This window comes from Gobio gobio (genome assembly GCF_949357685.1).
Source record: "Gobio gobio genome assembly, chromosome: 10".
NCBI classification, from domain to species: domain Eukaryota; kingdom Metazoa; phylum Chordata; class Actinopteri; order Cypriniformes; family Gobionidae; genus Gobio; species Gobio gobio.
The window spans coordinates 34,276,911-34,298,830 of record NC_137116.1 but is presented as its reverse complement, the minus strand read 5'-3'; the positions used below and the strand labels follow the sequence as shown (position 1 = coordinate 34,298,830).

The 21,920-nt window shown below is 40.3% G+C and overlaps 2 protein-coding genes across 2 annotated transcripts in view; one reads left to right on the top strand and one right to left on the bottom strand.

Annotated features, from left to right (window-relative positions):
• c7a (complement component 7a) overlaps positions 1-14,876 on the top strand; it is a 23,804-nt gene extending 8,928 nt beyond the window's left edge. Inside the window, exons 8-18 of the mRNA XM_079826510.1 lie at positions 566-809; positions 913-1,038; positions 1,232-1,398; positions 1,595-1,823; positions 3,270-3,441; positions 3,569-3,656; positions 3,748-3,880; positions 9,481-9,669; positions 9,848-9,938; positions 10,084-10,268; positions 12,442-14,876. Of these exons, the coding sequence (XP_079682636.1) occupies positions 566-809; positions 913-1,038; positions 1,232-1,398; positions 1,595-1,823; positions 3,270-3,441; positions 3,569-3,656; positions 3,748-3,880; positions 9,481-9,669; positions 9,848-9,938; positions 10,084-10,268; positions 12,442-12,626 (1,809 nt within the window). The 3' untranslated portion in view covers positions 12,627-14,876. The remainder of the gene's footprint in view (positions 1-565; positions 810-912; positions 1,039-1,231; positions 1,399-1,594; positions 1,824-3,269; positions 3,442-3,568; positions 3,657-3,747; positions 3,881-9,480; positions 9,670-9,847; positions 9,939-10,083; positions 10,269-12,441) is intronic.
• On the bottom strand, positions 14,801-21,920 carry rgs7bpa (regulator of G protein signaling 7 binding protein a). The gene is made up of 6 exons (XM_079826511.1): positions 21,309-21,920; positions 19,659-19,825; positions 17,428-17,558; positions 16,995-17,139; positions 16,612-16,682; positions 14,801-15,756 (listed from the first exon to the last, which is right to left on the bottom strand). Exons 1-6 carry the CDS (start codon positions 21,447-21,449, stop codon positions 15,665-15,667), a joined length of 747 nt encoding a protein of 248 aa, XP_079682637.1. The 5' UTR covers positions 21,450-21,920; the 3' UTR covers positions 14,801-15,664.

Sequence of the window (21,920 nt, the reverse complement as noted above, 5' to 3'; positions counted from 1 at the left end):
GCTCTAGAGTCCAGTGGTGGCGTACTTTACACCACTGCATCCGACGCTTTGCATTGCACTTGGTGATGTAAGGCTTGGATGCAGCTGCTAGGCCATGGAAACCTATTCCATGAAACTCTCTACTCACTGTTCTTGAGCTAATCTGAAGGCCACATGAAGTTGGAGGTCTATAGCTATTGACTCTGCAGAAAGTTGGCAATTTCTGCTCACTGTGCGCCTCAGCATGCGCTGACCCCACTCTGTGGTTTTACGTGGCCTACCACTTCGTGGCTAAGTTGTGCTTGTTCCCAATTGCTTCCACTTTGTTAGAATACCACTAAAAGTAAGGAAATTTCACAAATGGACTTATTGCACATGTGGCAACCGCAGTACCACGCTTAAATTCACTGAGCTCAATACTTTTGGCAATATTACAAGTTACAAGTTAACCTGGGGTTTTAGACATTAATTTAGTAATTAATTTTGTCTAACAATCTCTGAATTTGTTGTGGCTTTTTATTGATTTTTTTAAATCATTGAGAACACATGCCAAAATATTAAATATGAAACTTTTTTCACCTTTCAGTCCAAAAATCTGATGATCATAAATAGTGATGTGGACGTGGCCCAGTTTCAGAACCAGGCCCCAGAATATCTGACACTTTCAGAAGAGTTTTGGAAAGCTCTGCTCTCCTTGCCTGTTGCATACAATTATGCTGCCTACTACAATGTGCTGGAAAGATTTGGGACCCACTATATTTCAGAGGGCACTCTTGGGGGCCAGTTTAGATTATTTATGGCTGTCAGCCAAGACGACATGCGTAAATTGCGTAAGTGACCCTTTATGTCATTAATTTCACTTGAGAAGAGTATTTGTCATTCAAGATCATTGTCCAATGATTGTCTGTTGTCTCCTCCTTCTTTTTTACATAGAAACTGTGAAAAGAGACTATAAACATTGTGTCACAACGTACCATTCGATCTGGCTTGTCTTTTTTTCCGTCAAGTGGACCACAGAAAAGTGCACTGAACAACATATAGACAATGTAGAACGCATCAGTAAGTAATTTAGGAAAAAGAAATAAAAATCACACCATAAATGCTTTCTTTCTACTGAAGCTTTCTTTCATTTTTGGGAGACAATGGCAAAAAATTATACATACATCTGCGATACTTTCATACTAGTGTCTGTAAACACCCAATATACTGTACAATGATATTCAGTTCTGTGTTCAAATTGTCTCCCAAACAGTCAATAGCATATCAACAGATCATATGACCACAGATATTATTGGAGGAGATCCTGGATTTATTGCACAATTGTCGATGTTAAACAAAAACACACCCCAGGCAAATCAAAGGATGTTCTCCCAGTGGTCGGGTTCAGTAAAGAACCTTCCAAAAGTAATCAAAACGAAGGTTTGTTTGGAAGCGAATGTTAATATATGGTTATTGTATGCAAATGAGGTTGTTATCATAACAGAGTGTATGCTTTGTTAATCACAGACCATAATTGAACTTGGAGCCTTTGTTAGCCTACCATAAACTGGCCCATTTGCATTGGAGCACATGCAATGATTTCATTCTTATGTGTGTGAATTTCTGACTTGTTCAGCTCAGATCTCTCCATGAGCTGGTGAAAGAGGTCCCATGTGCAGGGGTGAAAAAGCACCACTTAAAGCGTGCAATCGAGACTTACCTCAACGAGAAACACCCATGCCACTGCAGAGAATGCCAGAACAACGGGCTGCGTGTGCTTGACAATGATATCTGTAAGTGTGTGTGTAAACCAGGAACCAAAGGCCAGGCGTGTGAGAATGGAACTCCAGAGGGTGAACAGCCAGGTACAGAAATTATTACATTAAAATGATATAGATCAGGGGTTTTCAAACCCTTTGATGCCTCAGACACCCAACTCAAACAGGTTGGTGATTTTGTATGAATTTGTACAATTTGATTCATACAAAAAGATTATTTAAAAAAAAAAAGTAAGCATGAAGATCTACCCCAAAGCATATCGTATGAAATCATAGAAATTTGCCACCAATTCGGCGAAGAAGAAAAAAAAGAATTGCTGCGAGTGTGTGCTACAACTTCCCTAATGGCAGGTGTATATTTTCATATATAAAGAACTTTTTACATTAAATTACTGTATTTTTTTTCTAGCCACCTTTAGAGTACTTTAGGGTATTTAAACATAATGAGAAAAAACATGGATTTCAATAGAATAAAATAAATATTTGTGATTAATAATATGAGTTACCATCTTTAGAAAGCAGAATGAAAGTGTTTTATTTTATTTGATAAATATTTATTTTATTAATTATTATTACACATTTATTTCTGATTTTTAGTGGATGCATGATGTTTTATGTGCAGTAAATATAAATTATATTATTCATTTTCAAAGGTTACCCTTTATTTTGATGGTCCACTCTAGACATTCTATAAATAATTTTGCAACTACATGTCTGTTGGGGGGACCATTTAAATAAATTCTTACATTTTAAAGTGTTGCTTAAATAGATAGTTCACCCCAAAATGAAAATTCTGTCATTATTTACAAGACATTCGTTCATCTTCGGAACACAATGATCTTTCTGATGAAATCTGAAAACTTTATATCCCTCTGTTGACAGCTACGCAACTACCACTTTGATGGATTAGTTTTACGATCTCTTTAAGCGGTTTGGTCTAAATTTTTTGAAGAGACACGATCACTTTATATGATGAACAGATTTATTTATTAATTTTTATTCACATTAGCATTCATCAATGCACACATTAGTTTTGATAAACAGAAGCTCAACCAATGAGGTTCATTCTCATGTTATGCAGCACATCTGAGCTTCTGTAAGATCCAATGGGGTTTGTTCTCGTGCGTCAAGCACGTTTGGTTGAGCTTCTGTTTATGTTTACTGATCAATATTTAAATGTGAATAGAAGCCAAAATTAAATCTGTTCATCATATAAAGGGAGCGAGTCTCTTCAGCAATTTTGGACTAAACCATTAAATTCATATGGATTAGTTTTGCATCTCATTATGAACTTTTTGAAGCATCAAAGTGGTAGTTGCGTAGCTGTCAACGGAGGAACAGAAAGCTCTCAGATTTCATCAAAAATATCTTCATTTGTGTTCCAAAGATGAACGAAAGTCTTATGGGTTTGGAACGAAACAAGGGTGTGTAATTAATGACAGAACTTTCATTTTTGGGTGAACTAACCCTTTAAGTACCTTTGGGGTCACTTTACTTGTATTTGAGTGTCCAGTTAATATCTTTGTTTCTTAGGAGTGATCCATGGAGACTGGGCCTGTTGGTCTTCATGGAGCACCTGCAAGGAAGGAAAGAAAACCCGGAGCCGCTACTGTAGCCGTCCCGCTCCTTCAGGCGGCAGGAACTGTATTGGGAATGCTGTGGAGACGACATCCTGTGATGATGTGGAGGAATTAGATTACCTACGGTGAGGAAGGTCACTGTTAAACTATTCTCTGCAGGTTTGCTAGAGAGTAGAGACAGAGAAAATGATACTGTGCAACAACACTGCCACTATGTGGAAGCCTGGCTTATTGGCTTTGACCTATTTTCAGTACAATGGAGCCCCACTGCTTTGATGCTTCAGTCACACCCAGGAAAAGTTGTAAAACACCGCCCTTTCTTGCTAATGGGTTTGTTTTGGTAATGAAATTTATATGAAATATTCTCCACTTAACTGTTATTAAATATGTGTTGGTGATGTTATAATATTATTCTCTTCTGCCAATTTCAGTTGCCCAAAGATGCATATCCAGTGGGCAGTAAGATCGAGTATGTGTGTATTGAAGGCTATCATTTGATTGGAGATCCTATAGCAGAATGCCAAGAAAACCTAGACTGGTTGAGACATCAAATAGAGTGCAAGAGTGAGTGTATACGACTTTTTGGGGCTGTTGTATGCTCATGTTAGTATCAGTTTGAGTTTTATTTTGATGGTTTGTTTGTGTAGCATTACTGATGTTCTTATTTGTGATTATTTATATTTCATATAGATATTAAACGATCTAGAGTTTTTGAAGGGTTTATTTTATATAATGTAAATCATAATTGGTAACACTTTACAATAAGGTTCATTAGCTAACATTAGTTTACTACATTAGTTAACATGAACTGCATTTATTTATCTTTGTTAATGTTAATTTTAACGTTTACTAATGCATTATTAAAATATTATTAACTTTAGTTAATGCACTGTGAACTAACATGAACAAACCATGAACAGCTGTATTTTTATGAACTAATGTTAACAGGGATTAACTAATGCTGAACAGAGGTTTTGTTCATGGTTAGTTCATGTTAACTAATCCATTAACTAATGTTAACTCATACAACCTTATTGTAAAGTGTTACCAAATAAGGATGATTGTTTTAATGATTTTAAATATACATTTTAGAGAATGGGAAACCATGTTACATACTATGTTAAATATAGATGATATAATTACTTAATATAACTATAATTTGTATGTGATGTATTATATATTATGTATATAATTATTATTTAAAATATGCATACATTTCATGGAAACCATATTTCATAAATACTTAATGATTAATTTATAAGTGAGGAATTGATATGGGATTATTTATATTTCATGTACATAGTAAATAATATAAATATAAAATATAATAACTCATATTATGTATTTTATATTGTATTGTATGTATAAAGTTATTTTTATTATTATTTATAGCCTACATTTTAGAGAAATGAGAAACCAATACAATATATAACTTATATTTTGCATTTTATATTTATAGTGAGTATTTTTCTTACTTATTTTATTAATTATTTAATTAAATGTTATTATTGTATTAATTAATTTTATTAACATTTTAATATTTTACAATTCAAAGATATAAGAGAGAACACTGTAAAAAATTATTTGCATGATTTATTATCACAACTTTTTACTTTGTTTATCGACTTCGATAATTAATGTGATTCAGATAACGTCTCGGTTACGTATGTAACCCTCGTTCCCTAAGGAGGGAACGGAGACGTAACGTCAGTGACTGACGAATGGGGTTTCGCTTAGAAGCCAATCATCTTCGAGATCTTAGAAAACGCCCAATGGCAGTGCCAATGCCATGGGCATGCGGAATTTGCATGCGTAACTCCGCCCCACCGCGTGGGTATATAAGGAAGTACGCTGGCAACATCGCATTATGTTTACCTGCTGAGGAGCCAAGACTTAACTCTCGGCCGTTCCAGCGGTACAGCGGATGTGGCAGAGGGACGTTACGTCTCCGTTCCCTCCTCAGGGAACGAGGGTTACATACGTAACCGAGACGTTCCCTTTCGTTCAGTCACTCAGAGTAATGTCAGTGTCAGTAATTCGTCAATACGAATGTGGTCCCAATACAATCATGCCACTCGGCTGTCTTCCAGTGCCCTGCGTAAGTGCGAGTACCCTGTCGTAAGACTAGTACGGATGAAGGACTCCCACTTAACACAGGAATACCAAGGTACACTGGGAAGCATATTCCAGATGGAAAATATGCACCAAAATGCCTACCCAAAGGGAGGACTTAGCGAATACACATACGACCCGCAGAGGGCTGCATATGGGGAACTCTGGGGAACCAGCTGAAGGTGGATTTTTAACCCCAGGGTGGCAAGGGCTTGCCAAGGGAAGACACCTACTCAAGGAGGCTTACGGTGGAAATACACGTGTGGGGGTCGCCCGGAGGGGAACCATCCACACGGAGGCACCTGGCCTGACACAAGGGTCTGGGCTAGATAGGGCAGACCTACTGGTGTCGCCGTAAACAGTGCTGGAGGAGCTCAGGCCTTCCGGGAAGCTCACCTGAGGAAAATGTCGCACGTATCCAGTCCGTGGAGTGGAATGGCGAGCAAGCGAAGGTCCTTCCTCAGAGGAATCGGCCAGGGAGGCGCTGTCGCAAGGAGTAGTAGTCCTGAGAACCAGGTCCGGCCGTGCCAGTACGGGGTGACCAAAATTACCTGCTCCTTGTCCTCCCTGATCTTGCACAGAACCTGTGCGAGAAGGCTCACACCTGTGCCAAGCGTGCCCTCGGTCAGGGAATAGAACAGCCTGCAGTGGGAAGAGTTGTGGGAGGCAAACAGATCTACCTGTGCGTCAACTGTTCCCAATCAGCTGGACCGACTGGGGATGGAGTCTCCATTCTCCAGGAAGTGGCTGAGACCGTGAGAGCTCGTCGGCTACACGGTTCAGTTCTCCCGGGATATGGACCGCACAAAGGGACCTCAGATGCTTCTGACTCCATAGCACGAGATGGCGGGCGAGTTGAGACATACAGTGGGAGCGTATATCACCCTGGTGGTTTATGTACGCTACTGTGGCCATGTTGTCTGACCAGAGTAGTACATGTTGACCCTTCAACAGTGCTCAGAAGCGGTGCAGGGCGAACCGTACTGCCAGCAACTCGAGGCAATTGACATGCACGAGGCGCTGGGGTCCTCTCCAGGAGCCCGCGGCAGCCTGTCCCTTGCACATGGCACCCCAGCCCGTGGTGGAGGCATCTGTTGACACAACAACGTGCCTGGAAACTTGTTCTAAGGGCACACCAGCCCGCAGAAAGCTGAGGTTCCTCCACGGGGTGAGAGTCTGCAGGCAGGCCCGAGTCACTGGGACCCGGAGTGCGCCTGAAAGGCATGCCCATCTCGGGACTCGATCGCGAAGCCAGTGCTGAAGTAGTCTCATATGAAGCAATCCGAGCTGCGTTACCGCGGCTGCAGATGCCATATGCCCCAGGAGCCTCTGAAATAACTTTGATGGAACCGCACTCTTGCTCTCGATTTGACGGAGACAAGTCTGCAGTGACTGCGTGCGCTCGCCGTTAAGCTGCGCGCACATGGCGACCGAGTCGATATCCATACCGAGAAAAGAGATCCTCTGCACGGGGCAGAGTTTGCTCTTCTCCCAGTTGACCCGAAGGCCCAGATGTGCTAAGTGCTGGAGCACTAGGTCACTGTGTTTGCACACCTGCTCTCGAGAGTGACTCAGTATGAGCCAGTCGTCAAGGTAGTTCAGGATGCGAACTCCGTGGTGCCTGAGTGGCGCAAGGGCTGGCTCGACAATCTTCGTGAAGACACAAGGAGATCCCCGGAAGCGGGTAGGAGCCTGCGCGAACTGAATCACGTAGCCGAGCCTGATGGTCTTTGCGACCCAGCGGGACAGTCCCGGAAGCAGCTGGGTCATTCGGACCACAGACGTACCCCGGGTGGGGCAGCGAGGCAGCGTGACTGGCCCGGACGAGGGAGGCGTAGCGTCCCGGTGTGGGGGCACAGTCAGCAGCTGCGTCCTGACAGAGGAGACCAGGGAAGGACGCACGTTCCACTGGGGTCTGCTCTGAGAGGAGGCTGGTGACAGAGAGGGACGACCCTGGGGCGGCACACACTGTCACCGGTCTCTGGGGGCTCAGAGAGGGGGTCATGAGTTATTTCCTGGTGCTGCTAACCCGGGGGCCAGCAGCGGAAGGATTTTCCCCCGGCCCTCCACCGGGGGAAGGAAAGGCCCTGCTACCGTCCCCTGGAAAGAACTTTGTCCACATCCAGCCTGCGTTTAGGCAGGCTGCAGAGTGGACTGGGCGTCATCCTGCATCCACCTCCACGGTGCGGCCCAGGTGAAGGCTGCTGCTGGGGCCGGGCGGGAGGGGGGAGGGCGCCCTCGGCGGTGAGCGAGCTGAGGCGACTGAGCCGGTGGCTGGGTGCAGCAGCTGGCCGCCGGGGCAGTACGTGTTACAGCTTCAGTCTGCTACTGGGCTGCGCCACCGGAGAGGCCAGCCTGGGTTATGGGCGAGTTGAGGAGGCGGGCTCGCTCAACCTCCCCCACATCACTAGGTAAGGCCAGGTGTCTCTCCCGGACCACAGCTGTGGACATCGGCTCTACCCTTGTGTATGTGCAAAGGGGCGGCAGCCTGCCCCGTAGCTCTGCAGGACCTCGCCACCGAAGTAGACAAGCCCACAGGCTTTGGGAGGGTGCTTAGGATAGCCAAGCCACGTCGAAGCCCTCCGTGGACACCGTAGTGCGCAACAGAGTGTTCAACAGTGGGGGGACACCAGTCTACTCTTTGGTCGCGGCCCCATTGAGGGCAGAGAAGGCGGAGGAGGCCACCCGAGGTCACGGGAAGACACAGGGACTTCCAGGACCGCGTGACCACCTCATGCACCTCGGGTGCGAAAATGCATTGGAGGCGGGGCCCAATAGCTGTCAGGTGCCACCCCCAAAAACCAATTGCCCAACCGCGAGCGCTCGTGACAGGGCGGAGTTCCACACCAGCCCGAGGCTCGTGGCTGCGCGAAATAACATGGCTGTCAACTCTAGGTCGGATCCAAGCAGTGCTGGCACACCCGAAGGCGGAGCACAGCCGAACCGTCATCCCCAATGGACTCAAGCCCACCCTGAGATGCGGCGATCGACATCTCGCTGCTATCTGGAGTGTGAACAAAACAAGCGGGACGTCAACAGTCTGTCCCGCTTTTCAGTCCAAGCACTTGCGGGTAGCGGTGTGCGAGAGGGGGGTGTGGCCCAAGGTATGATCATCTGGGTTCTTAATACCACAGCACCGTCCACAGGTCACCCTGGCCACCTGCCAAAGTACCATCTCTCTCGGAGACGGTAAGTTGGGGTGTGGCAGAGGGGACTCTCTCTCCTTTACAGAGGTCACTGAGTCTCGACCGCAACATTGCGCAGTGGGAACATGGCACATCCACAAACACAGCCCGAACGTGCTGAAGCCCAAACACGTCGAGCAGTGATTGTGCCCATAAGACAGCAATGGAGATTGATCGCTCACGGAAGTGCGCGGGCGAACCGTCTTGAAAAAGACGTGCCACGCGCAAGCTCTTTTTGTGAGAGGAAAGCTCTGAAGAGTGCCGAAGCGCCCAGGGAAAACACACATAGCTGTTGCAGATCACTGCACAGATCAGCAGGCAGGCAATGTGAGATCGCTGGAACGCGCCATCACACCAACACCCTGGAGAACCGCTCGTCTCGAAGACTGAAGAGAGGACTTCAGAATTCAGGCTTGCAGGAGTGAAGAGATGCTCTTGGCTCCGAAGCAGAAACATAATGCGATGTTGCCAGTGTACTTCGTTAAATACCCACGCGGTGGGGCGGAGTTACGCCTGCAAATTCTGCATGCCCATGGCATTGGCACTGCCATTGGGCGTTTTCTAAGATCTCGAAGATGATTGGCTTCTAAGCGAAACCCCTTTCGTCAGTCACTGACGTTACTCGGAGTGATTAAAACAAAAGGGAACGGAGTAATATTTTGAGTTTATATTTACTAAACCAATCTCCATTGTATTAACTCAACATTTTAATTTCAGTGAACTCAAATTTTAAGGCAACCATGTAACTTAACCAACAATATTTTTTTTTATGAACAGTGGTAAATATATATAGTGGTAAATAACACACTCACACTTTATATATTATATAAATAATGTTTTATTATAAATGTTGCTTGCTGTTTGCAGAAACATTGTGTGATCCACCTCAGCTTCCTCCAGATGTCACCGGAAGCCCATGGAAGCTTGCCTATAACATCGGTGAAGCTGTCTCACTTTCCTGTCCTGAAGGGAAAGTCAAAGAGGGTCCGGCTGAGATTCAGTGCAATGCTGGCCTTTCCTGGTCACCGCAACCAAAACAAACCAGGTGTCTCACAGGTGCAAAACTAGTCTGGAAGATACAGTAATTCAGAGTGAAGAAAATGTGGATAGACACATTACTCAGCTGTAATAAGAAGGGACAACTCTTACAAGGATGTAATTTGATTAATTGAAATGTATTGATGCGCAAAAATGAAGAATTAATGTAAGTTAAATGTGATTTGTTTTCCACTAGTTGTTAAGCCAACCACTGTGTCAGTGCAATGCCAGCCGTGGGAGAACTTGGTAAAGGACAAATGTGTCTGTAAAATACCCCACGAGTGCAAGTAAGTTCCCAGACTGTCTAAAGGAAGGCTTTAGCACTACACAACACAATTGCCACATAGCAATAAAACACATGCAAATACAACCATCCACCAAAACCCACACATTTTCAAAATTTCAGTTTAAGAAAGGGTTGTTTTTATGTAGGTCTTCCTTGGAGATATGTGCCACTGATGTGAAGCGCGGTCGGTCGCTGAGATTGAGTCTGTGTAAAGTACAGGCTATGGGCTGTCTGGGACAGCAGTACACCATTGCTGAAGACAGTGCCTGCCAGTGGCCACAACGCTCATCCACTGCTTGCCCACACTGCACCATCTGGGAGAGTTGTGATGGTGAGGGATTGTAAAATACAAGATAAAATAATGGCACACATCATATCTGAAATTTAGTAAATATGACATTGTGTCTTACACTGGTACAGCATGCAAATCAGAGTTTAAATCAGGAAAGAAAATACAGTAAATCAGTGATATGGTGAAATATATTTTCTATTGTGATATATTTTACAATGTAATTTATTCCTGTGATGGTAAAGCTGAATTTTCAGCATCATCACTCCAGTCTTCAGTATCACATGATCCAGCGCTCAGTTATTTTTGGTACTCATTTATTAATTATGGTTCTTATTAATAATGCTGCTTAATATTTTTGTTCAAATCATGATACATTTTATTCAGGATTCTATTATGAACAGAAAGTTCAAAAGAGCAGAATTTATTTGAAATAGAAATTATTTGTAACATTACAAATGTCTTTACTGTCACTTTTGATCAATTTAATGCATCCTTTAAAAAAAAAAATATTATTTAACTTACCCATAACTTTTAAATAGTAGTGTATCACAGTTTCAACAAAAATATTAAAGGGTTGAATTTTATTAAAAGTGAAAATTCTATAATTAATTACTTACATTAATCACTCACCCTCATATCGTTCCCAACCTGTAAGACCTTTGTTCATCTTCGGAGAACAAATGAAAATATTTTTGATAAATTCGAGAGCTTTCTGACCCCACATAAACTGAAATGTTATTACCACTTTCAAGGCCCAGAAAGGTTATTAAAGACTATTAAAATAGTCCAAATGACTAGTGATTCAACCTTAATTTGATGAAGCAATAAGAATATTTTTGTGCACAAAAAACAACAAAAATAATGACTTTATTTAACAATTTCTTCACGTCTGTGTCAGTCTCCTATGCAGTTTACGTCAGTCAGCTCCTGCAACAGCATTACATGCTCACGTGACCAGCTTCGGCCAATGGTAAGTGGTGTGCTGGCGTGGCTCTGACGTAACTCGGAAGCGCTGTACTGTATTTACTACGTCAACAGCGTAGGAGACTGACACAGACGTAAAGAAATTGTTCAATAAAGTCATTTTTGTTAGTTTTTTTGCACACAAAAAGTATTCTCATCGCTTCATACAATTAAGGTTGAACCACTTGAGTCACATGGACTATTTTTTTTTTTTTTAATGATGTCTTTACTACCTTTCTGGACCCTGAAAGTGTTAATTACGTTGCTGTCTATGGAGGGGTCAGAGAAAGCTCTTTCATAAAAAAATATATTAATGTGTGTTTTGAAGATGAACGAAGGTCTTACGGGTTTGGAACGACATGAGGGTGAGTAATTAATGACAGAATTTTCTTTTTGGGGTGAACTACACTCTAAAAAAAAAAAGGTTCTATATGGCACCAAAAATGGTTCTTGGCTCGTAATCATAGGGGAACCTTTTTTAGTGCTATATAGCACCATTTTTGGTGCTTCAGTGGTTCTTCAGTGGTTCTTCAGAGGTTCTTCAGCGGTTCTTCAGGGGTTCTTCAGCGGTTCTTCAGAGGTTCTTCACCGGTTCTTTGACTAAGGTGCTATATAGCACCTCTGAAGAACCACTGAAGCACCAAAATTGGTGCTATATAGCACTAAAAAAGGTTCCCTTATGATTACGAGACTTTTTTTTTAGAGTGTATCCATATAAACCTAAAAAACAACATTTGATTGATAACATTGATAATAATATGAAATGTTTATTGAGCAGCAAATCATCATATTAGAATGATATTTGAAGGATCATGTGACACTGAAGACTGGAGTGATGATGCTGAAAATTTAGCTTTGCCATCAAATGAATATATTACATTTAAAAATATATTCAAATAGAACATTGTTCTTTTCAATTCTAATAACTTCCATGTTTAGTTTTACAACATAAATTACACACTGTCATACACAAACGTGAATGTAGCATCATACGTTTTTTAAACCCGCACAATGCTTTCAAAATTCATGTTTGAGTTGACAGTGTAATTTATGTTGTAGAACAATTATGAAAGTCACTTTAAGTAATGCTAGCCACAGAAATTGAAACTGCCTTTTAAAAAAACGCATTCAAAATATCTGAGGGAACCCGTAGCTTGAAAATGTAAATTCTTGCTAATGTCTTTTTGAACCTGGTCAGGAAAGTGCTATTTTAAAAACGTAAAATGTTTTAACAATCATGTCGTTGTAGAGCAAACGAACAGCTGCCGTTGCAAGACAAGTGAGGAATGTTCATCCTTGGACGCTTGGATCCATGTGTGTGTGCAGCAGGAAGGAGCGTCTGCACCAGTGACAATGACAGAATGTGAGGCGGGCGTGAGGAAATGCAGCGGAGAGACTGTCCGCATTGTCAGCATTCAACCTTGTCAGTCATAAGCTTAGAGGCTCACTAACTAATTAAATAGTGTGTAACCATATTATATGATGTAGTACTCTGAGAAAGATTCCTGTGTTCGTTTTCAAAGGTTTGCAAAGGATTCAGTCAAAACACATGAATGTGCTTAAAACCCCCCAAAGATGGCTTGACAAGTGCATATGTTGACATATTTTCTGTCATAACAGGACAAAAGAATAGAGCACAGCAGTGATGATGTTTCAGAAATTTTTGTAGGCCAGCCTGTAAGTTAGCATCACACTGGTTCCCTCGACAAAAACCCAATAAGATTTTTCCATTGGCTTTTGGATAATTGCCGAAAATAAGCTCTGTGACCAACAAAAGTTTATGATTCTTACACGTTTTGTTCATCATTATAATTGTCACGCATGAACACAACTTGATTTTTGAGTAAGAAAAAAATCCTACAATTGCCAGAATTAAAAATGTAAAAATTAAGTAAATGTAAGCTATAAATGAACTACTCCACTCAACATCACCACCATTACGCTTCCGACAATCTTTCAGTTTTTATTTAAAAACATTTTTCCTGAAAGTTTGAGTTAGAATAAGGCACGATTATAGAAAACAATGAGACTGTGAAAGCGGACTAGTAAGTAGATTAGTTTACCTGTTTGGCTGAGCATTTTTGAAGCCCAAAGTGGGCCATCACTGTCTTGGCAGCTCGTCACCGTGCGTCACGCCCAGATAACCAAAAATGGCAAAGAGGCGGGACATGGGTGGAGCTGAGGTGCCTGGTTGCTGAAACCATGCCTACCTAGATCAACGTAATCAAGTTAACTCAGGCTAAGGGACATGTAAACAATTACAACAAATACTTCCAATATAGTCTGTGCTGGTAAAAGTTATGCTAGTAGCGGCCATCCACCTGTCACTCAAGTGGCCACACCCTTAATTATGCAGAACTTTAAGGCTTAATATAATTTAAACGGATGAGTTGTAAAAAAATGATCCCCCTCACAGTTGTCATGAAGGGCAAAATTAGCTATATAGACCAAAACCACTTTTTGTACCAGGTTGTAAACATATATTTTTCGGCTGTAAAGTTAAGCATTTTAACATGGGGGGTCTATGGGATAGTAGATGAATTGCAGAGAGCGGAAGGTTGCCGCTTGGGTATTACTGATGTATTTTATATCATAGAATAAAATGTGAAAATATCTTGAGCTTGTGTTGACCCCAGACCATATTTCAAACATTCGAAAAACCCATTGACTTCAGGACGATGGAACCAGAAGTGCTAAAATGCTAACTCATTTCTGCTAACTCAAAAAAAAAAAAAACATAATTCCTGTAGGTAGCACTCTTTTGAAAAGCTGTGTAGTGCAGGATGGATGAATCATCAATATTTTCCCGGAAGCGAAAGACGACATTTAGGAGTATGCTAGCGAATAGATAGCCATGTGTGTTAGCTTTGAAGCTAAACGCCACAAAAACTCTCATTTCATTTATTTTGTTATTATTTTTAAAGATGGACATCTTACTGAGGTTTTATGGTCATTTTTTAATTGGATTCAGACAACAAATAAGCTATTGTGGTTCCCCTTCCTTTGGTTAGCCTAATAACCAAACCTAAAATAACATTAAAACATTTGAAAAAAACATTACTGCACAATTTAAACTGACAGTTCTGGACATTAACTGTCCTCAGAACAGCTTCCTATTCAGCCCGATCCAGACGTCCTGCCAAACTCCTGACAACCAGCCCAGATTCCGCCAACAGCTTGTCCAGCGTCAGAACTGCAGCCAAATAATTAACCTGAAAACCATGTCAGTTCCTGTAAACAGTTTTTTTTTTTTGCATCCTCCATTACTGCTTCCGCATTGCTCTGAGAAAGTAAAAGGGTAGACACTGCTGCCAGGTTTGAATTTCACAGCTTCCCTCTTAATGTGCAAACAAATCCAATTACCTATAACTGACTGAGATCCAAAGGTGATATTTTAATGAGGGACATTGTTTGTGCGTTGAAATTAGAGCCTGTGACCTGATAATAGCATGGCTATCAGGTGGTTTATTTTTTTTCAAATATTTTATTAACTTCATAATTACTTTTATTATTCCACTGATTTGATTTCTGAATCTTTTCTCAACTCATCATGGTATTTTATGTGAAACGATATAAAATGTTTAACATAAGACACAAAGTTCCAGTTTTGTTAAATCATTAAAAAAAGATTTATTACCAATGTAAAACGACACTGTGCCTTTTCATAAACACTACAGTATCTTCACCATGCCTGACACATTTAGAACTGTTATTAATAAGCAAGACCCATGCTGAGCCCCTCCAATCTGGACTTATATCACACCAGATGGACAGACATGCCATCCTTTACTGACAATCGCTTTAAAGGAATCACAGTTTTGAAAAATAATTCAGAGCGCTAGGTTTACATTGTATATGTACATCTCTAAAATGTCCATTTATAGATATATTCTTTATTTACAAAGGCTTCTTCAGGTATTTTATACTCCTAAAGGCTGAAACAAAAAGAAAAAAGTTACAGGATTTCGGTTTATGGAAGACTAAATAATACTGTAGTAAAAATATCGTAACAGCAAAAAAAGAAACAACAAATACCACATTCACTCATGTTGTGCAGGATTCAAAAAAATAAGCATCGTAAATGTTTAGCATCATAATCTTTGCTCTAATTAGCACTCTTGAACGCCTCATTACAACACCTGTCTTGACAAAAAGCACAGCATATGAATCGTAAACATATGGATAAACATAGCTGTAGTCATATTACAAACCATTTTCTTTACTAAGCATAATGTAGACAAACATTCATTTAAAAATGAAAATTCGTTGTACTAATCAAATATTATATAGTGTTTGTATGACTACTGATGTTACACAGATATTACTATTTATTCTCATAGCAGTAGGAAATTGGACAGAACTCACCAAAAGAAAGCACTGTTTTGGGAAATGGCAGTAGTACTGTTGATTGGTGAGTGTCACACATTGTGAGGAAACACAGTCATTTGCGACTGGTTTCTGGGAGAGAGCTTTTAGCTGGACACCAGACAACAGAGGCCAAAGAAACGACGCTTTCTCTGCCGGACCAACGGGTATGGCGTCAGATTCAACAAACTGCTGTCATCTGTATCGATACAAGAGCAGATAGATAGAGATTAATACAGCTATCATTAAGGAATCGTCTGCCCTTTCATGTGTCATTTTACATACATTTAACATTAGTTATAATTCCATATTTTAAAGTTTACCAAATGTGTAACATTTTGTTACCATATAGGCAAAAGCTATGTTTCTATCTAAACTGCAAATTTAATTTCGGAAAATAAAAATGTGCACAAAATTGAAATATTCTGCCTTTTGTGGCCTTTGTGGAAGCCACTGTTTTATCACAATAATAATTATTTTTATTATTATTTTCTGGCAAATAATCCTATTAAGTAATGTTATCTATAGTAAAGATAGCGATGTGAATCTTCTCAAATACATTACAGTTCAAGAAATTAATTATTTTATTCAGCAAGGATGCTTAGTGACAGTAAATACATTTATAATGTTACAAAAATATATATTTCAATTAAATACTGCTCTATTCATCAAAGAATCCTGAAAAAATGACTATCACGGTTTGAACAAAAATATTAAGCAGAACATCTCTTTTCAACATTGATAATAATAAGACATGTTTCTTGAGCACCAAATCAGCATATTAGAATAATTTCTGTTGGATCATGTGACACTAAGTTTTTTTTAATTATTATTATTATTAAGTAAATGCAACCTTTGTGAGCATAATGCTCTTCTTCTTTCAAATACAAAAAAACTAAAAACTTTTGAATGGTGGTATAGCTGAACAATTTGAGACTTGGCTATTGTTGAAAAGTTTTGTTTGATGAAAGATGGCCAAGTTTTCAATGAATTTATTTGCAATATTATCCAAAATAATCTGAAAGCCCACACTGAGAAAATATTGAGATATTACCTTGGTTCTTCAGTGGTAAAGGCATTGTCTCCCTGAGTTTGCTTAGCAGGTTTTTCATTTCTGTCATGTCCCTAAAACATCGAGGAACTGTGTCAGATTCAAACTATCAGTTTATGAGGAAGAAAACTGAGCGACACAGATGCTGTTAGGGGCCATTCACACAGAACACGTTTTTGCGGTTAAGAAACGCAAGACACAGGTAAAAAAAAAAAAGAAAGGTCTAGAGACACATTTTTTAAAAGTTGAACTTATTTTAACTTGAGTGGCACGTTTGGGCCGACACTATGTTGCTGTCTGGGAGTTGAAGGCAATGTAAAAGTAGCGCAGTGGACTGTAAAACGCCTTCTGTGTGAACCAGCCCATAAGCAGCTCAGACTATTCACCTCTCAATGTTCTCAATGTCTGTGGCCACCAGGAAGTACGTCTGCGAACAGTCCGGTGGAGTGGAGGACGTGTCTTCCAAGATCGGGATGTCAGAGCTGTCCTCTTTCTTACTGTCTAACTTTTTAGCTCCCGAATAATGTTTCCCTGGAACACATACAGTAAGACATCACTGGCAGACTGTAGAGAAATAGAAATGGTCAAAATATGTCATGCCAAGCTTTGACCCCAGGGCAACAGTCAACCTGCTCCCAGAACATCCATATTTACGGTTTCCTATAAGCTCAAATCAGATACAAATCACAGAAACTAGTAGTATCAACTCCTGCAAACATTAAGCCACTAGAAGGCTCGCCAGGCTTCATCAACATCAATTTCCTGTCGCTGGTGTGGATGCTTCCTGCTGAGAGCCTAGGGGCGCCCTCACACCATTACCTTTTCTGTGGAGCTGCAGGGATCCCAGCAGACATACAGACTTCAGCATCTCCGTCAGGTACATTTCCAGACAACACTGCAGCTGGATGAAGAGGCGGCAGATCTCCGGATGGATTTCTCCATCTTCTGGGCTGTGAACAAATGCATCAATAATGCATCTTAGATCTGGATTCTGCAGAGTTCTGGCCCCGAGCCCTGCGCTTTTCATCCTGTCTAATTTCTAAGTTACATATCCTTGCATTCATATAGTCCACAACAAGTCACCACTGACAGAAAGCTCATATATATCAGTTCTGGGCAGCGTTGCCAGGTTTTCACAACAAAAACCGCCCAATTGCTACTCAAAACTAACCCAAAACTGTTCCCTGCTAAAATTCGCATTCCTGTGGCTAAATATCACATAATTGGGGTGGCTTCAACCTGCGGACATGAAAAACAACCCGCGGCAACAGTGTTCAAGTAACCCATCTCCGCGGGAAAACCACAGACTTGGCAACACTGGTTCTGGGCAATATATTTAGCAATTTTTAATTTTTTTAAATTATATTCAATATGTTGGTTTTTATTCATCTGAATTAAAACATCTGAAAGACCATAATTTCAACTAAACAGCAATTGTTGCCAAATAGATTTTAAATCTTGTTAATGTACAGATAATAAAATACAGTAAAAAATCTAATAAAATCATGGCAACACTAAATGAACACAAGGAAGAATTATATTTAATCACTCTCATTTATATGCACCAATATAACAATACAGACAAAAATGTGAACCGGAGACTACTGTAAACGTTTCTCGCTGATGAGGCAAATCGAATGCAAGTTGAGTTTTGAATTGATTAATTGAAACTGATTCACCGAAATGAATCAAACTTACCAGCAATAATAATAATACATTTTTCAGCAGTTTAAATCAATCTGTCTTGATGCTTTAAAAGGACAATGGATCTAATTAAATGACACTGTCTTTATGAGACTTAATGACCACATAAAAAGCCCATTGAAAACATGGCATATATGCAAGATGCCAGCCAAATCATTGGAGGTTTGAATATTTCTGAGCAGCATGTTTACAAGGAAGTACAGACAATCTACACTCTAAACACATTAGCTCAGTGGCCAGTGAGAATTCTCAGAAAATCATATTTCTCAGAATCCTACGCCTGTAATTACTGCTCTATAATTCCCAGGTGGAAAGCTGTGGCATGGTGGATACTTTATTTTCCTGTTCTTGGATTACCTGGAACAGAGAGATGCACCAAACTCATGTAAGATAAATCATGTAAAGTGTCCATCAGCAGGGACATCATTTTCGGTATGGGGGGAGGTATACCCTTTGCTCTTTGTCCCCTTCTCTCTATGGTAAATTGTCATATTGACTGTAACACTCACTACTACATCTATTTAAATAGCAAAATGTTTCTATAAATTTAGTTAGATTATGTGTAGAGGGAAATGTATCTCCATGTTCATGTAAAGAGCAAGATATTATGATCCATGATGAAAATAGATACACTGCCATTATTACCTCTGGTATATTATTACAGCACATTCATGCGACCAAAACTGAAACTTCATCCAGATTTGCTTGCTTTAATTGACAGAGAGAAAATAAAATGTTTTTTTGCTTTCTTTTGGAGAGCATTTTTGGAGGCGGTCACAGAAAAAAAAAGTCAATTAATATAGATATGTGTTCGCTAATCAAGAGCTGTAGTATCTATTTATTGTGTTAAATATAAATGTGTAAGTATAAAACCATGGTAAAGGCCTGTGATTTATAATAAATGCACATTAGAAAGCTACATTTATTTATCTTGTTCTCCAAAGATAGTGCATGACAAGCCAGTCAGAACAACTAAATGTTGCAGTCTCAGACTTATAATATATAACAAGCTACTATATAATTATATATGATATGATTTTATAATAGCTCACATACTTATAAGATGTAATGGCTTAAAAATGACTAGAGGTTTTCAACAGGGGGTCCATGACACCTAGGGGTCCGCATGGGTAGTGCATGCCAGTTATTGGTTGATCATTTTTGTAAAACGTAAAAAAATATGAAAATGTGTAAATCAAAAAAAAAATATTTAATATTTAATATAAGCTAATTAAAGCACTTAAAGTTTAGCTAAATGTCTCATTGGCCCTTCCACATTAAAATGCAGTATGATAACATTTACAAATATATGGAAATGAGGACATTGTACATAAGTATGTTTTTACCCTGATATTGCAGAAAGGTTTTGATGTGCGGTCCGTGCCATCTCACAGCCTTTTGTGCGTGTCTTGTGCATTTCTGCACGAAGAGAGGGACAATCAGTGGAAATCTCTCCAACAGAGATAACCAACTCCCTATAGAGGGCCACAAGTGTATTGAACTCTTGGACAACCTGATGGAAGAGAGTACAACAAAAGCAAACAAACTGAGAAAACATAGGGCTCACAATAACATTTTAACCTTGTAAATTTATGAAGCAGATAAATAAACTGACTAAACATTTGATGAAATGACGTGTCCAACTTGTCAAGACATTTTTCATTTTGAACAGAGAATGTCACAAAAACAGGCTTTTTGTTGGAAAGCAGCGCCTCAGGCGACAGATGCTCATGCCATTTTATCAATATTTGGTGGAAAGGATAAGCGTTCAATGGCAAGCAGTATTAACATTTATGCCTTTAACTAGCAAAATAACTGTTTTTATGTTATTAATGCTTAGTTTTAATTACTTGTAAGCAGTGCTTGAACTGGAAAAAAGGTGGTTGAAATTGCGTTCTGGGGATGTGGCGGTCAGAGAAAAATTGAGGGTATATCTGACAGATTAAAATATAGAAGTGCGTAACAGCCCACTTCAAGCACTGCTTGAAAGTAATCTCATAATGACTGATTATTATTTTAATTTTAGTACTTATTCCAATATTGACTGGTACCTATTCAATTACTAACTAGCACTCATTCACTTACTACCAAAATCCCAATATTTAAGGCAAGTAATTTCACTCGGTGGCCATCTTTGAAACGCCTCTTGGGCAGCTATTTCAGTCATGCAAGCTTACGAGTAAAGTTTAGATTTGAAATCACCAGTGAAATCTGACAACCCCTCACATAAATGTTGTTTCTTATGCCCAATTTGAGTAAAAAATTCAGACTGATCCAGCTTCTTTTATTTTGAATGCGGGACTTTGCACTTTGTCTTATTCATAAGAAATAGAAGTGCACAGACTAGGCTATTATTAAAAGTGACAAGTAGGCTAACTCTTATTGTTCTTGGAAACACTGCATATTTTTTGTTCAGACGTCTTCACTTCCAACAAGTAAAGCTGGAATGCACTAGAAACTATACGGGATACTTAGTAAATAAAAAATAAACCCAGCACTTAATTAACAATTGGAAGACATATTAGTCATAAGCGAACATAGAATAAGCGCCATAAAATTCCATGTAAAAAATTCAAGGCAACTGGTCAATGTTAATGCGGCGTGCCACAAGCTTTATGCCTGTTAATGGGGCAAAGACTCTTCAAACACAACACACGAGCTTTATAAATGTGCTCGCAGTTTTAGCCCAAAATAGAGAACTAAATCGTATCGCCATAGCCCAAAATAGAGAACTAAATCGTATCGCCATAATCTGTCAAATAACACATTGTATCTGGAAAATCTGTCAGAAAAAAGGAAGCTGGAACTACCGCCGCACCATAGGACAAGTCCCAAACCTCCAAAGCATTCATTTTTTATTTAACGTCCCTAGTGTCGCATTATACATTTAGGATGTAGGCACTTGCAGAACCCTGTGTGAATTTGAAATAGTGGTAGAACAACCAGCAGGATTCATAGCAGAATAATGCTGTGGTTCATGACGCAGGCATACGCACCATTCTGCAGTCCGCTACGGCACGCAGAGCTTCGCTGCTCTCCCGGCGCTCCGACTCTCTGGACGGGGGCTTACTGCCGATCTGGAATATGGTCCCGGCAGTTCTGGGGCGGTTTTTGCGCCCATTCGGTGCAGAACTCATGCATACACATCAAGTGAAGAAACTGCCCTGATATAAAACGCTGATTGATCGATATACTGCCACTCGTTTGGTAAATTTCTTACTCAATTGATCGATCTGCCCGTGTCTTGCTCCTGGGTTCTCTCCGCATTGCCACGATGCAGAAGCCGAGTCACCTTCATTCACTCCAGCAGAGAGCTGAAGTGTCCTTGCAGGGTTTCGTCTTCTTCAGCAGAGAGAAATGCGATAACAAAGAACCAGATGCAAACATGTCTTGATGCCCCGTATAGCCCTTCAACGAAGAAATAATAGCTGCTTGTAAACGAAACACCTCCCCGCGACAATATTCGCTACTCGAGACTAAAATGTGCCGCAAGTTGAAACGATAAACTCTATATGGCGTTTATTGAGAGTAGGTAGCAGAAGGTGATCTAAGAGCGCTATTCTAACCTTGATAGGTGCAGTTGCTTGAGGCATGACGTGGTTGAACAC

Excerpts from the sequence above, each read along its gene's own strand:
- rgs7bpa (XM_079826511.1), bottom strand. The coding sequence starts at position 21,449 with ATGAGTTCTGCACCGAATGGGCGCAAAAACCGCCCCAGAACTGCCGGG. Across the intron at positions 19,826-21,308 it reads CCGTAGCGGACTGCAGAATG|GTTGTCCAAGAGTTCAATAC; the intron begins GTGCGTATGCCT and ends CTCTTCCATCAG. Across the intron at positions 15,757-16,611 it reads TTTACCACTGAAGAACCAAG|ATGACAGCAGTTTGTTGAAT; the intron begins GTAATATCTCAA and ends GTATCGATACAG.